Source organism: Pieris brassicae, chromosome 1 (genome assembly GCF_905147105.1).
Source record: "Pieris brassicae chromosome 1, ilPieBrab1.1, whole genome shotgun sequence".
NCBI classification, from domain to species: domain Eukaryota; kingdom Metazoa; phylum Arthropoda; class Insecta; order Lepidoptera; family Pieridae; genus Pieris; species Pieris brassicae.
In genome coordinates, this window is record NC_059665.1 from 19,249,214 (window position 1) to 19,265,037 (window position 15,824).

At 34.3% G+C, this 15,824-nt stretch overlaps 1 protein-coding gene and 1 pseudogene across 1 annotated transcript; both read right to left on the reverse strand.

Annotated features, from left to right (window-relative positions):
• Nucleotides 1-3,230: 3,230 nt before the first annotated feature.
• LOC123714377 (proteasome subunit alpha type-3) lies at nt 3,231-7,089 on the reverse strand. The gene is made up of 5 exons (XM_045668616.1): nt 6,908-7,089; nt 6,492-6,698; nt 5,822-6,070; nt 5,425-5,537; nt 3,231-3,429 (listed from the first exon to the last, which is right to left on the reverse strand). Exons 1-5 carry the CDS (start codon nt 6,926-6,928, stop codon nt 3,252-3,254), a joined length of 768 nt encoding a protein of 255 aa, XP_045524572.1. The 5' UTR covers nt 6,929-7,089; the 3' UTR covers nt 3,231-3,251.
• A 7,549-nt stretch (nt 7,090-14,638) lies between these two features.
• On the reverse strand, nt 14,639-14,777 carry LOC123716640 (annotated as a pseudogene).
• Nucleotides 14,778-15,824: the final 1,047 nt, after the last annotated feature.

Genomic DNA, 15,824 nt, shown 5'->3' on the forward strand with positions numbered 1-15,824 from the left:
ATCTGAAATACAGAGAAGAAACACAAGTGGAAGAACATAACGAATGGGATGTATACAAAAGTTACCTCTGGCATTGAGAGTGTCCATGGGCGGCGGTGTAACTTGACATCAGGTGAGCCTTCTGTCCGTTTGCCCCCCGTTTTATATAAAAAAAACTATTAAATTAAAAAAGTCAAGGACTCTTGTTTGCCTTCATAAATTACATACGTGTTTCCAACAAAGTATGGAGTAAGTATGAGCATAAATCGTTTTGATTTAGAGGATAGTGGTCAAAATCCTCCTCTGGCTGATAAATCAGATTTCAAATCTGGAGATCACTCCCAATTTGCATCGTCGTAAAAGATTAGCTCAGCCAGCAATCAGATGAATGAATGAATCAGAATGAAACAAAACAAATCTTCTAACGAAGTTTCAAAAAAAAGGTGACTTCGCCTATGTTACTGCTGATAAAAATGTATAAATGAGAGAAAAGTTTATTTGTGCACTATTTGGAGACAAATGTAGGTTAAAATGCAGACACAAAATCACTGAAGAACGAAGGGTTTAAAACCCGTAGCTCACCAGAGAAAATTTGTCAATATGACATCAATAAATAGAAAATACGTATACTAACTACTACTAGTTCTTTTTTAGGTGCCACTTTAGGTAACACTGAAAATGTTTAGAAAATGAAAAACGGCTTAATGTAGAAAGTTGCCAATACTTTTATTGTTATTCGAAGTAATCTCTCTTCCTCTCTACACATCATCGCATTCGATAGAATCACTGAGGAAAACCCATTCCTCCTTCACCACGTGAAGGAGAATCTTGCTTCGAGGGCGCTGTTGTCAATTTTTTTTCCAAGACAACAGGTAAACAGCGATTGACATACCAGTCTGCAGTAACTGTCGCGAAATAACCTTTCCTATCAAAGAATGAGGCAATCGTCTTTTTTCCTTTACTTCTTCCTTTCTTTACCTTAGTTGGCCGATCCTCGAAAGGAAACACCCACTGAGCTGATTGTCGCAAGTCATAATAAATCATTGTTCGAAAATTGTCTCGCCTTAGGTTAATTTTCACGTTGAACAAGTTTTGTAGATTTGTCGCCAATTCACAAAAACAAATGCCAAATGAATGCAATATTGCAATAACATTAGGTTACCAGACTTCTAAAATTGAAATTTAAAAAAGTTTTCATTAGCAATGTTTCTAAATGGCCCGTTCTAAACACTTTCAGTGTTACCCACGTATTAAGGTTCATGGTAATTTTAATTGACAGTTGTTTCTATCTTTTTGTTTTGTGCTCTACGACTTAAGTGAAAATACTAAAAGTGAGGTGCAAGAAATGCATAACCAAATCAGCGACAGTAAAATTACAAGTAAGACTAAAAAATTATACAACTTGAATCAATCTAAAATAAATTAATAAAATACACTAAAAACTAATCCCACGGATTATGAATTACAATGTAATACAAAATAATAAAAAATACATGAATTACAAAAGGCACGACTGAGCAGGGGAGAGTTTAGTTATGAAGTGTTTATGTAGAAGACTTAAAGAAGTAAGAGAGATCGTGTGGAGTCGGGGAAGGTATTCCACAACTTAATGGCAGAGATCCTAAACGGGTTGCCCAAAAAGATGAGCTATGAATGATAATGAGAAGATGGAATTAACATACAGCATCTATTAGAGTAACATAAAGTTATAAGAACCTGAGAATTTTAACTAATTTTTAAGATAAGTTACGAGTTTTGGGAATGAAAAGAATTGAGTATAGAAGTTGAAGGATGTGAGCGTCACGTCTAACCTGAGTTGCCTGCGGCATTTAGACACATCGCACCTTGATTTCGAAACCGTTATTACACAAAAAGACTAAATTTTACAGAAGAAAGAATTTACGATTTTTGCATCATTATTTATCTCTTTGTAAAAAAGTAATTCTCTAAGTAAGTCTTATTAAAGATATTTTTGAGATTATTTGTTAAAATATAGTCGGCTTCTTTTTAAGGTGTGTAAATTATATAATTTAATATTTTCTATGATTACATTTTTATAGGAACTTGAATTTTTATAGTAACACTTTTGAAATCATTAGTTTTTCAAATATGTAAAGTTATGTTATATTCAAAATAAAATTCTAGCTATTATAAGGACTACTATAATTTATTTTAAAGATATTTTATGCACAGGTCAAATAAACAAAACATCTAAATATTAAATTCAACTAAAAATGTTATTTCCCTAGCATTAATGTCGTATATAAATAAACTGTGACTAAACTAAAAACACTCTTTAACAAATATTTCACATTGATGTCAAAATCTAAGCTAGCTAAACAAATAGTTACACTTTTTATAAAATTTTAAGTCGATTTCGTAAATTCTAGGTGACTTGTGTAGTAACGGTTTCGCTAATAACTATGTTTTAAATTTCAGTTTAGTAACGTTTAAATTTAGCGCCATCTACTAAAATACTGGGAAATTAAATGGACATCAAATTCCTTCTGCAGATTTTGACGATTTGAACAAAATGCCATTGTTAACTATATTTAGTAAAAATTTCGTTTAGTAACGGTTTCGAAATAAAGGTGCGACATGATCATTTTCCTAAGGCCAAATATAAAGTGAATGCAGAAATCCGGAAATCTAATCTAGCAGCTCTTCATTCATATCATATCGTGCATGAGTCCGCATAATCGAGAATAGAGTATTACGAAGAAAGAATATTACTTTAGTAACGAGATACTGATTTGTGATTTAATAATTATTTATATAATAATTGTTTCCAATTAAGGTTGATTTTACAGTAGATTGTCTAAGAAATTTATGAATATCTGACTAGTTTATTTATTTATTTTTTAGAATGTGTCAATTATTTTTTTAGATGAGTAAGACATTCGGAAAAGACAACATGAAAATGACATTTCATTTTATAATCCTCGATAAATAATGTGCGATATAGTAATTGTCTTGTATTGTACGAACTTATTGTATTCTTACGAACGATCGAACTTTGTTTTTGTCGTCACAAAGTCCGATAGTTCAATGAGCTTGTATTAATATAGAGTTACGGTAAAAAGGCACTGCATCAACTTTTATAAAGTTTAAAATTGTCCAATTCAATTTGTAAATTATTGTTTTTATCCATCTCTAACAATCTTTAATTCAACATAAAAACCAAGTCGATTTAAAAGATGAGGACTATATAAAAAATAAATGGAGTTATTATGAAGTAAATAAAAGCCAACTATGTATCAAAATTTTATTATTTACATATCCCCTTCATCTGAATCCTCAATATCGGCCAGTGCTTGTTTCGCTTGGTTCTCAGCTTCAGATGCAATTTCTTTAGGCACCAACTGGTGACGACCTTTGGTGTCCTTAGACACCCAGGATAACTCAAGCTCGAATTGTTTGTCTTTCAGTTCATCATGGACAAGGTATATTCTGGAAATTAAAAAATGAAAAATAACAAAAAAGTACTGTTGTTTATAGATGAGATACTAATGTTGAAAGCTAACTGTTGAGCTTTACTGCTCAAATGTATGGTGAATTATATATTTTGAAACATATAAGTCAAAACTGCTGAGTTTACAAAAAAATCATATATTGAGTTATGTAACCTAAATCTCCTGTCACGATATTTGTACGCGATGGACTTCTAAACTACTTAACCGATTTTAAATTAAACTGGCACACCGTGAGCAGTCTGGTCCAACTTAAGAGATAGGATAGCTTAGATCTTTAATTATAGTCGCAATTTTATTTTATTACAAATTATTTGTCTATAATTAATTGACAGTCACAATTATCTGTATATCCAAAAGATTCTAACAGATGTCGATACTTTTCGACTGGATTGAGTAAGTAATCAATAGATGGCACTGCTATGGTAAACCGACAAACGCGTCATGTCAGCTACAATTCAGTATCATGATTACCACGTGTTATTGAGGCTAAAGTATAAATTAAATCTATTTTGTAGTAAGCGAAATACCGTGAAATTCAATTATTTCTACTTTTTAATTTTTGGTGTTAGCATAGCCAACCACGTGTTACTTAGACCGAAGTGTAAATCTAATTCAAATTATAGAAACGATAATATAGTGAAATTATTCTTTCGTGTCACGGTATTAAGGCTAACTAAAACCACATTAAGGAGAAACGAAGTTCGCGGGGGCAGTTAGTATATATATATTAGTTAATAATGAAAAGTGCAAACGAAATAGTAACAATCATCTTACACTTGTAGCCAATAAACTGTAAAACATCTGTTTTGGTATTAATGAAGTTTTTTACAGTCATAAATTGTAAAAAAGCATTCTTGGTTCTGAGAATGTACAATTGTACAAATGCACTTATATTATAACAAAATGTACTTATATTATCTATAGGTAACAGATGTGTAACTTACTTTTAAGAACCCATAACTAAATCTATTACAGATTTTTGGTCCAGTGCCGAAGCCCCACTACCCCTAATTTAATGCTAGTTATAAGCTCCTGTTTTAAATGATTTAAGACAGTTGACCACGGTTTTTAATTTACTTGAACATACCTCCAACGACCTCTACCAAACTTAAATATTGTCATGTAATTCTTTCAAAATCTTGATCACTACTAAGTCAACTGTGTTTAAAGGAATATTTCAGTAATTAGCAAGTTAAACAACTCTGCTCCATAACTATAAGTAGGCAGTAACTGTATAAGTGATAGCAATCTCAACATTTTTGTATCCAATTTCTAAATGTTAATTAAGAAAATTCCGAAACTAGGAAATTTTAGAATCTTCAAAAAGTAAATAGCCAGTTGGGCCGGGCCTGTCAGTAAAAGTGGAAAAAACAAAGTATATGGTGACAGCACCATTAGGAGCAAGAAATGCCTTTGTAATGGAAGACGTAAACTTTGAACAATGTGAGGACTTTGTTTACTTGGACTCAATGGTGACTAGTGATAATAATTCCAGCCAAGAGATCAGTAGACGCATCATGATAGCAAATCGCTGCTACTTTGGCCTTCGTAGATATTTCAGATCGCGACTTCTCAGAAAGAATACCAAGCTTGTTCTGTACAAAACTCTGCTGCAACCAGTGCTCACTTATGGTTCTGACCCCAATAGCAAGAAAGACGAGATCTCCGAGTGACATGTCCACAGAATCGCGAACAACAGAACGCCAAGGTCCTTACTGAAATAACAACCCGGTGGCAAGAAAAAACCTAGTAGACCGAGGCTGTGTTGGTGGGAGAGAGTCGTCAAGGACCTCAAAACAATAGGGGTTCGCAATTGGACGCGGGAATTACTGGATAGATTGCGATGGCATAGTGTACTTGAGGAGGCTAAGGCCCACAAGGGGCTGTATAACCATTGACAATGATGATGAATTAAGAAAATGGCAAATAATCAAAGTATATTACCCATTCCACTACTTTTAAATATACATACATTCTGGCAGCTTCTTTAACAAGATCTTTGACTGGTATGTCAGCAAGTTTCAGCTTTTCAATTTCAGTTTTGGCTGCTTGCTTTGCCTTTCCTACTGCACATCCAAAGTATGACTGAAAGTTAAGAAAATATTAATGTAATTAATATGCTTATTTTTGATGAGCTAGTAGAAGACAATTGTGCCTGGTTTGTCAGGCATAAGAAAAACAATTGTTTTCATTGTGAATACTGACATAGTGTGATGCTGATTAATGCTTATTTCATAGACCATCTTCAAGTTTTTTCAAAAAATTTAGATAACTGAAATTTTCAATCACCGATTTTAAAATAAAAAGGGAATGTATAAGACAGTGACAGATGTATTTCTTTAACTTTAAGAAGCTTAAATAAAACTTACAAAAGAGACTCCACTAGGTTCCAGCATGAACATTTGAGGACCATCATGCTCTGACCAAGACCCCATAATTGCAGCACATCCATATGGACGGACAGCACTGTACAAAGTGTATGCATGCATATACATAGATACACGCTCATTTAAGTATTTTAGTGGGACTGGGATGCCATATTGAGATCTGTAGTTTGAGGCTTCAGTACGGGCTGTTTCAACTATTTGCCTTGCGTCTGAGATTAAACCGGAAACTGCCTGAAAATCAATAAGTAACATATAGTATATAACCTAAACTTTATGTTAAATAAACAGATTAACAGATAACAAATCTTAAATGTTCTTTTCAGTACCTAATGGTTAAGACACAAATCAAATAGGTTGAGAAACAGTAAACTAACCATTGCAAAATGCTGACTATATTATATACTACTGTAACTTACTAAGGTGAATGAATATAAAAAAGTTAGTGATAATTGAAGCTTCTCCTTTAATTTAATCAACTTTATAACACAAAAAGCATAATCAACTAAGAAGACTTCATTCTGCTGTCATTTTGAAGATTTTGTTACATAGATTTTCTTATGGTATGAATTACTTAAGCAAACCCAAAAGTAATACATAATGATGTTGATATGCCTTAAAAAATATACACATTCTGGATATGAAATATACCCACCATGCCAACATGTTCATCAACATGGAATATTCTCTTATTAGCACCAGGTTCATACAATTTAGATGTTACAAGTTTTTCTACAGCAAATACTACTCCATCCTTTCCTCTTAAGCCAATAACTGTACCAGAATTCTCAACAGCTTTTGCAGCATATTCCACTTGAAACACCCGACCGTCGGGTGAGAATTGAGAAGCTGATAAATCGTACTGAAATCAGTTATGTGATTAAGCATAATTTAGAAAATCTAACCTCTAAACTACTGTTATTTGGGATTATATGGTATGAGTTAAGTTATTCGGTGAAAGTAATCTTTTTACATAAATACTTGACACTTTAATTTAAATAATCGAACTTTTAATTTTACAACAAATTGTAGGACGGGAATACCTACTTACAAAAACATAGAAACACTTACCCCTGTTCCAATGGAACTCATTGTTCAAACTTATGTTATTGAAAATAGTTTTAAAAGTTTATAGTTAATGAAAAACTACAAAGGTAGATTTAGATAGCATTCAAATCAAAAATACAATTCACCGCTTCACCGTAATTTTAAGCGGCGATGACAAGCAAAACTTAAATTCATTCGAATTTGTTGTTTGAATATTGATGGATTCTTGTGACTTCTAGTTCTGTCACTGTCAATCAATAAGGAGACGTAACAAATAACTAGTACAATAATAGTACGTTGTAAATATTAATAATTCATTGGCATATTATTCCTTTCACACTACTTTTTAGGAAATATATATTTTTTAAAATCTCATTAATTTTAATGAAATAATAAAATAATAATGGAGGAAAAAACTGCCAAACTTTGCCGCTAGTAGCGCTGGCATCGCTTGACTCAGACCAGAGGGGGGACAGTCTCATACAACGTGATTTTTATTTCGATGGTAATGCCCTATAGAGACGATCACCTAGATTCTACTGTGCTCAAGGGATGCCGCTTTAATAAAAATGTGATTACCATTTCAAACGTTCAAAAACTACTTTGATTTACTTTTACGCATATTTAGAGGCAGATTAAGTGAATAAATAATTCAATTTAGCAAAATATTTCCAAAGGATATTTCCTAAAAGTTTAACAAGAAAAATAATGTTATATCAGGTATTTGAACGCCAACCGCTACCGTTTTGCTGTAGTTCATGTTGTATTGTTTCCTGTTTTCTGTATTGTGAGATACTGCTATAAGCACGTCGAGTCGAGCTTTTAGTGATTAGTTGGTGTTTTAAGACTTTTCGAAAGGACGTACTGTATGCTGCCGATGCCTGCACAAATTAACAGAGGAACATGTTAAAATAGCAATAATTATTATTAAAAGTTGCAAAACATGCACAAAAGATGTGTTAGGCAAACAAAATGAAACAAACAACAGCAAAAAAAATATTTTAAAAATAAGAAGTGGTTAAATTATCCATCACTCGAGTAAGACCAATGTTTAAGGAAATACAAAGTGTATGTGTTACTTTGTGTTGACACATTTAAAATAAATGTTCCAAAGTGTGCTGTAAATATTAAGGTACGATACGATAAAAATGTACACTGACATATTTGTGTCATTTCCCTTCAAATGTGTAACATAGAAAAAGGATCTCAAAGAACAATTTGAAGAAATGCCAATGAATGTCTTAATATACAGTTGGTGCAGGTCAATCAACCGAATATTATGTGGAAAATTGACCTACTCTGGTGATGATGAAATGAAATCTTTCGCCCAAGAATATTTCAACAAAAACAAATATTTTAAGATATAAATATTTCGTTTTTGTTAATGGTCTTTTATTTAATTAATTGTATCATGTAGGTAATTAAATATTTTTGTCAGTTTATGGGTATTGCAGTAAAGCAGTTACAAATATTGTAATACAACCAATATAAGTTACTCTCGAACTTCAATATTGATTAAACTAATAAGAACTAGGTACAAGTACTATGATCTAAATTATATAACATATTCCTATATAATTTATACCATTTTAGTACTTGTACCTAATTCTCTACCTTTTATAGTGCATAGCTATGTATTGGTACACACACATACATATAGTTAGTTTTCGATATCGATAAGAGATGGCGTTGTATGTTCACAACGACGTATAGATTATGATATGACAAAAAAAGCTGTAAGATGACTCTATTCCCAGTATATATTATTTCTCTATGTGAATGCGTATTGTTATGGGTCAAGCGATGATAGCGACATCTGCAAATAGCTTTGCGTTTTCTCCTCCATTGCAGTACAACTTTATCTTACACAGCTTACATTAAAACAACAAAAAAAATATAGAAAGCGTAAAATTTATTTATTTTAATCATCTTATACGAGACACTAGTTTGATTATTTGGTGATAGATGGCAGGGAAGAAGACTTAAAATTTTCTAACCAAATGGCACAAAAATGGGCGCTAAAAGATTCGTGTTTTCGGCATTATAGTTTGATAGTTCTATATGCAGGTGATAGAGGCCGGTTGTCTAAAATACAGCTATTGCAGATTTAAAGGAACAGTATCAATTGACGAAAGTTCTTTTATTGTGTTACAGAAGACAGGTACCTAATTCAAAATTAAACTTATACTCGTTTCATTTCGTATTGGAGAGGACGCTTTAAACTTTATGGTACCAGTTTATGAATGTGACGATAGAGAGCGGGTTAGGTAAGATTTAAATAATTATCGGATTTTAGTTGAAACTGGCAAGTTAAAAATACTGCCATAATATTAAAAAAAATCGTAATTTCACTAGATATAAATTTTTAGGTATTATGTTCCTAGTACTGTAAGATATGCTAGTATCTATTCAAACTAAAAATGTGTACTTTTGTGATAAAAATAAATGACTATAATTAGAATAATAATGTAATATTTTTTAGACTTTTAACTTATAAGGTTTTGTCGACACATATAAACTTAAAATAATATGAATGAAGGTAGATATTCACTATAACAATTTCAATATGCGAACTGCTGTTGTTATATTATATGTCGTATGTTGGACACACATTTATTTTATTTACAATATACTATTTTCATGATATTCCGTTTTATTTTTGTTGTCTAGATGACCGAAATACCTTTGTTTACTGGCAGATTATTTATGTAACATTTCGTACCTATCAACATACGAAAACATCGTCGATATACTACGGATTACCATGTCAAAAGAATTTACGACCGTGCCCCTGTTTACACATTTTTGCACCGCACCTTGAGCGCCGAAAACCAGAGGGAACTTGGTATAGTAAATTCACAATGTAAGGTTCATTGAACTATGTAAATAGTCACGTACTTAGGGAATTTAAATGAGTTTTTGAAACGTTTCAGACGTATGAATGGTATTGCTTATACAATCAGACAATGTCATTTTATATTGCTTTCCTTTGCGTGAAACATAGTAAAACTATTCTTAAGACTTTATTTATATAACAATTAAATACTCTAGTATAAAATTTATAAATGTAAAAAAGACATTCAAACATAATCATAACAGTGGTTTTTGATTCCGAGCGGATACTAAATCTAAAATTAGGATATACTGCATGTCCTATCAAGTGGTTCAAAAGGTGAAAATTTTACCTTTATTCGACAATGTAAAGAGGTAGTCACAATGCAACGCTATGCAATGAATTATCAACACGGTAACACACTGTAAAACGACACTATACTAAGCTTATACAAAACATACTCTATAGTTTCGCTGATGTAGATAACGTACAAGGGATCAATAGAAAAGCTCATTTCGTTTTATTTCCACTTGGTGCCGAAACCCGAACCCTTTCAAGGGTGCTTGTTTGTTGACAAGATAGTGGAAACTGTATTGATGAAGACAATCATTACGACCGTAATGAAGCCTTTGAAAACGGAATTTTGGTGAGACAAAGACTCTGATTGGAAATGCTGGTCTAATTATTTTTCAGGCAGTCTGCATTTGCTATAAATATTAATACCTATAATTCCGATTCAGTCTGAAGTATAAGTATAAGAATCATAATAATAAGTAATATTATTGGAGTGAGTTTATTATTACAATTTACGTATGACGCGGAAAACGTTCACTAAGTGACACTTTACACAGGCTTTTTAAACCAATATTTTTTGTCTAAATATATCTACCGATAATTGCGTTTTATCAGATTTGTCATGAAAATCGCACGTTTTCTAGTAAAATTAATAAATGTAGTTATATATTTAATATTAAGTATATTAAAATAGCTTTAGAAAATATCGTTTGTATGTACATAGTAAAAGTGTAATATTTTTTTATTACAATCAAAGAGAATTATGCAAAAGGTATTTTATGTACAGCACAAAAATTAAATTGTTTGTCACTTCCTTTAATTTAAAATTATTAAGATTTCTATGCCTCAGACACGTTTTAATACTTTTATTTCCTCTCGTAAAATGGCAACAATTTCCGCTTGACATTTAAAATTAAAGCTACTTAGAGAAATTAAGTCTGAATAAAATTTTCTTTCCGAATTCTCATATATTTTGTACAAAAGAGCTCAGTAAGAATAATCTATGTGTCCTGAAACGCGAATTTTCTTTTCATTACTCTTTTATACTGCAGAAACGAGCCAATTCAAGTTCTTAGAATTTTAAATTTTATTTCACTGTTATAACAGTATGATGTTAAAAATGTAATTCTACTAGAAAAAACAAATGTAGTCATGGTTGATTTTATGATTGATTATTATAGTGGAAACCCGATTTTACGAACGCGAATTGTATAATTGTATAATGAAAACCGATGTTTTTTTTATATATTATGGCAATAGTTTTAACTTTATGCCAGTTTCAAGTAAAACGGAAGTTACTATTACCTCATGTTAGACATTTTGTTTGACAATTTATTAGTTATATATTATAAGACCTTATCATTTATCAACACGGCGTTTACGAGGGAAGCGTATAACAAAAAATATAAAAGCATGCCACTGAGGTTTTTGAGGCGGTTATATACTTTATACTAACTAGATTAAAATTTGTATATTTAATACGCATTAAAAATAATACGACGCATCGCATAAAAACCTCTTTGGTTTTATAACCTACATGGTGACCTTCGTTGGTAAGCTTTCGAGTGTTTGTTATTCGTGCTGGAAAATTATGTAAACCTACGAGTGAGTGGATACACAATTTTATAATTAAATGTTTAATTAACTACACAATTAAATGTTACAACTTGTTTGGTTATTGTGATATATGATTTTAGTTTTGTCGGCGACTTTTATGAAATTTTCGCTTAGAAAATTAACTTAATAGTAATTCAAACGAAATAAAACTATCCTTAAGCTATTGATTAAAAAAAAGTTACACATTGAATTGATAAATTCCTTCGGTTTATTTTGAATACGGTTAAACAAATTAAACACTCTTGCAAATTCTGTGTTAAACTCAGCGTCTATAAGGCAACAACACAAATAAATATAATGTAACACAACATAATATAGTCCATTTAATTAGGACTTAAATTAAAAAAAAAACGCTGGACCATCAATGAATATTGTATTTTGTCTAAGAAGACTTAAATTTGAAATATTTATTTCGGCCAATTTCCGCAAACTCGAGTAAATTTAAAAATAAATTGTTAATGGTATACAAAATTCATTGGTTTTGTATCGTAACGATAAAATATCAAAACGTTTGAGGATCTCCCTAAGAATCAAGTAACGCTCAGTGTAGCAGAAAATGGCCATCTTCAAAATTAATGGATATTTTATTGCATTCAATGTTAAATTGTGTGTGAACATGATTGAAATTCTTCAAAGGTATTTTATTAATCATGATGTACTGAAGGAATACTAAAAACTATTTATCTTAGTTACGTATTTTGAATAAGGTCGGTGGTTATGTATACCAGTTAGTATTTTAAACAAGTTTGGCGCATTTCGTAATACCATAATTTATTTCTTGTCCTACTAATACAGTATCTATGATTACCTTTAATAGTAACTACGAAATCGACGTAATTGTTTAAATTGATGTTAGAACAAATCGTCCGAAACGGGACGTTTTGACCAAGTCCCTGTGATATCTTTTTCATTATATTAGTTGTAAGTGATCTTAAGACTACATTGCCAAGGAACGATTTCTAATGTGTACAAATCAACAACGACCAGAAGCATTTAATTTATATGAAACAACGCTACGTGTAGGAGTAGATTTCTCGTATTCTATAGAATTCCCTTATCGGTGCGGCACAACATTATTAAGTAAACAGGGAACCAGGACCCTTGTAATACAGAACTACTGTTACTTGAATAATTCAGAATCTTAATTGTATTGGGCATCTAGTCAGATAGTTTGAAGGCGCCAGGTTATATATTGTATTTAAGTAGGTATATTGTTTTACAATTATCCGTTGCCTTACTTTTATTATTGTATTATTACTCCTTAGCTACTCTTATAAAAAAAAGCTACGATCAATTAAGATTTTCCATCTCTTTATATAAGCTATTGGCCAGAAATTTGCATTTTAAGATGATTGTAAAAATAATAGAATATTAAGATGTGTTTCATCCATCTGTATTTTTTAACCAATAAACTTAAAAACATCTGGACCAAATTCAAAAATCTTTTCGCCATTAGCCGCTTTATCCCATAGTAACAGACTATATTTATTTCCAAAATATTAAAATAATGTCGTACGAAGCCGACACAGGCCGCAACATGACGAGCTCATGTTCAATATTTTCCTTACATAATCTAGTCCAATTAGAGTTTGAATTACGAATAATTTCAAACATAAAAGGACTTTCATAGGTTCAGGGCGTTGCATTCAAGGCAGAGGGTTCAATAGTGGCAAATGAGGCGCACCGCAGCGCCTTCAGTTTAAGAAAATTTCTTTAAAGAAGCTTTAATTCAACGTCTTTAGAAAATGCACCGGATTTACTTTTAATGAGTTTCGAGGGTTCAAGTTGGGGTTTACTTTGTAAATGAATGGTGAAGTTAGTCGTTTCTCCGTCCGCTCCCGATTTATACAGCTCTGTATATTGTTTGTTTTTAATTTCTGACTACATTTATAGTTTTAATCTCCTTTTAAACTGGGTTGTGTTTTCGGTAAGATTGTCGTAAAACATTAATATCTATGGACTATAAAGATAACGATCTATAATAATGAGATTGTCAAAGTCAACGACAGCATATAACTATCTTTTAAGGTTGACCAGCTTTGTTTATCAATAATTTAAACTTGGCATTTTTGCAACAAAATAATAGTCAAAATCGCTGTATATGTACGGGATTCATATTAACTCGTATGAAACCGAGCCACAGAGAAGAAATAGACAGTCGGTAATTGGTATCATATTCTTCTTCTTATCCGGTACACTCTTGACAGAGCGGTCGTGGTCCCTATATAGCAGTAGTAGTATTAGAAGAGGCAGATGTGATGCGCTTCACGACATTTTACCATCGTTGCCTACTAGAGGTCATCCTGCTGCACTCATTGAGTGAACCACCTACGGCAGACTTGATCTGTTCAGTCCAACGCGTAGGTGGTGCCTTCCACCTTCCCTTGGACGACAAGGCATTCTATAGACTGATGACCACGCCGAAACAATTGTCCAAAGTATGTAAGGATGCGAGATTGTACTGCTGAGAACAGATGCTGCATAATACCGAGTTCTTGAAGTATCGAGATGTTTGTACGACATCCCAAGCATTCTCCTCCATCACCACATTTCCAGAGCGTCTGTTTTCTGCCTGTCCACATCTTGCCAGATCCTCATTTCAGCCGCGTACAGAAATATGGGGAAAGTGTCTTCAGGAGACTGGTCCCCTTTCTTTCGTGGCTTTTGTTATATTCCTGTTTTTTTCCATATTTTGTGCATCTTGTCCATCGCCGTTCTTTTGATGCCTATCCGTCGTTTGACCACTCCGCCATTGCTTAAAATCTGAGCCTCAAGATAAATATAAGATTGAACCACGTTGCATTTCGCGATTTGAGTCACTTGAGGCGAATTATTTGTGCCACCTTAGTGCAGATGGTCGCCACGTTCTTCAAAGCCTTTAATTGTCTCTATAATAATTGCATCTCTACCAGTTGCTTTTTAGGTTAGGCAGCTCTTACTTCGGATCTATATAAGTTATTAATTCCTTAATCTGCCTAACAGCACACACATTATTAAACACAGAATTTAGAGAGGGACGTCGCGTACGCAGTCCCCACTTCCAAAAATTCCGCGTCCGAGTTATCCACATTAGGGATAATCGCAGAGGTCAACTTAATCGCAGTGCAATGGATAAGTCTCGCTCTGGTGTCCCCTACGCCAGGTAAGGGGGTGTTTTTCCCTGTTCGGGGCATATGCCCCCTTCAGGTGGAGTGGCGGTTCGCGCCCTGCTGATACAGGGCGGTACGGGGGCGGTCATATAGACCTTGATGGGGGCTACGGCGCGCGGGGAGACGTGGTCTATACCCGCTGCGCGCAGCCAATGGGGTCATGTCAGGGTGTCAGTCCGGTGGTGATGAGGGGGCCAAGGAGTAATCTCGACTTGGCCCTGGTGTCGTGATCGGTGATGGTATCGGGCAGCTTGCGCGGCTCGCGGTCAAGCTCCGCCGGGTGAGACTCCCGGTAGCCGGGGGGGAGGCCCAGCAGCGGGAGCAGCGGTCGAAGCCGCGGTTGCTGCCCTGGTGTCGTTGGGACCCGCGGAGAAGAGCTCACGCGGGTACTTGTATTGGTCGGGCGGACTGGAGTGCCACGGCGCGATGTTTTGGAGGTGAGGATGTTGAGAGGCGTCCGCTTGATCAAACATCCTCATCGCGAGCCGTGCGACGAACTCGTCGATGGACTCCATCTGCAAGTCTCGCGCTATGGTGGCGTTCCTCACGTTGCGTGGTGCCTTTACTGCGCGCCGTAAGACGGTTTTTTGTACGGTGCGCAGTCTTCGGCGGTTGGTCTCCTTAGCGTAGGAGAACCACGCCGGTGCCACGTACGTGAGGTGAGGGCGCCCATACAACTTGTACGAGCTAGGTGCGGAGAGGTAGGTTGCCTGTGAAGAGTGCGCTAAGCGTATGCACCGCCCACTTGGCTCTCCCTACAGCCCTGGAGATGGTGCTTCATGGTCAGACTCCGGTCTATGGTGACCCCTAGATAGGTGACCGGCGTCTTCCACGGCACGTCTCGATCCAGGAAGCGTAGGGGTGGTGGCAACCTACCCCGGCCGAAGGCGATAGCCTGAGTCTTGTCCGGGTTGGCGGTGAGTCTCCACTTGTCCAGCCAGTATGGCAGGAGGTCCAGAGCGCGTTGGAGTTTTAGAGCAGCGTGCGAGGTTCTTAACGATGTCGCCACGTACGCCGTGTCGTCGGCGTAGAGATACATTTGCATTTT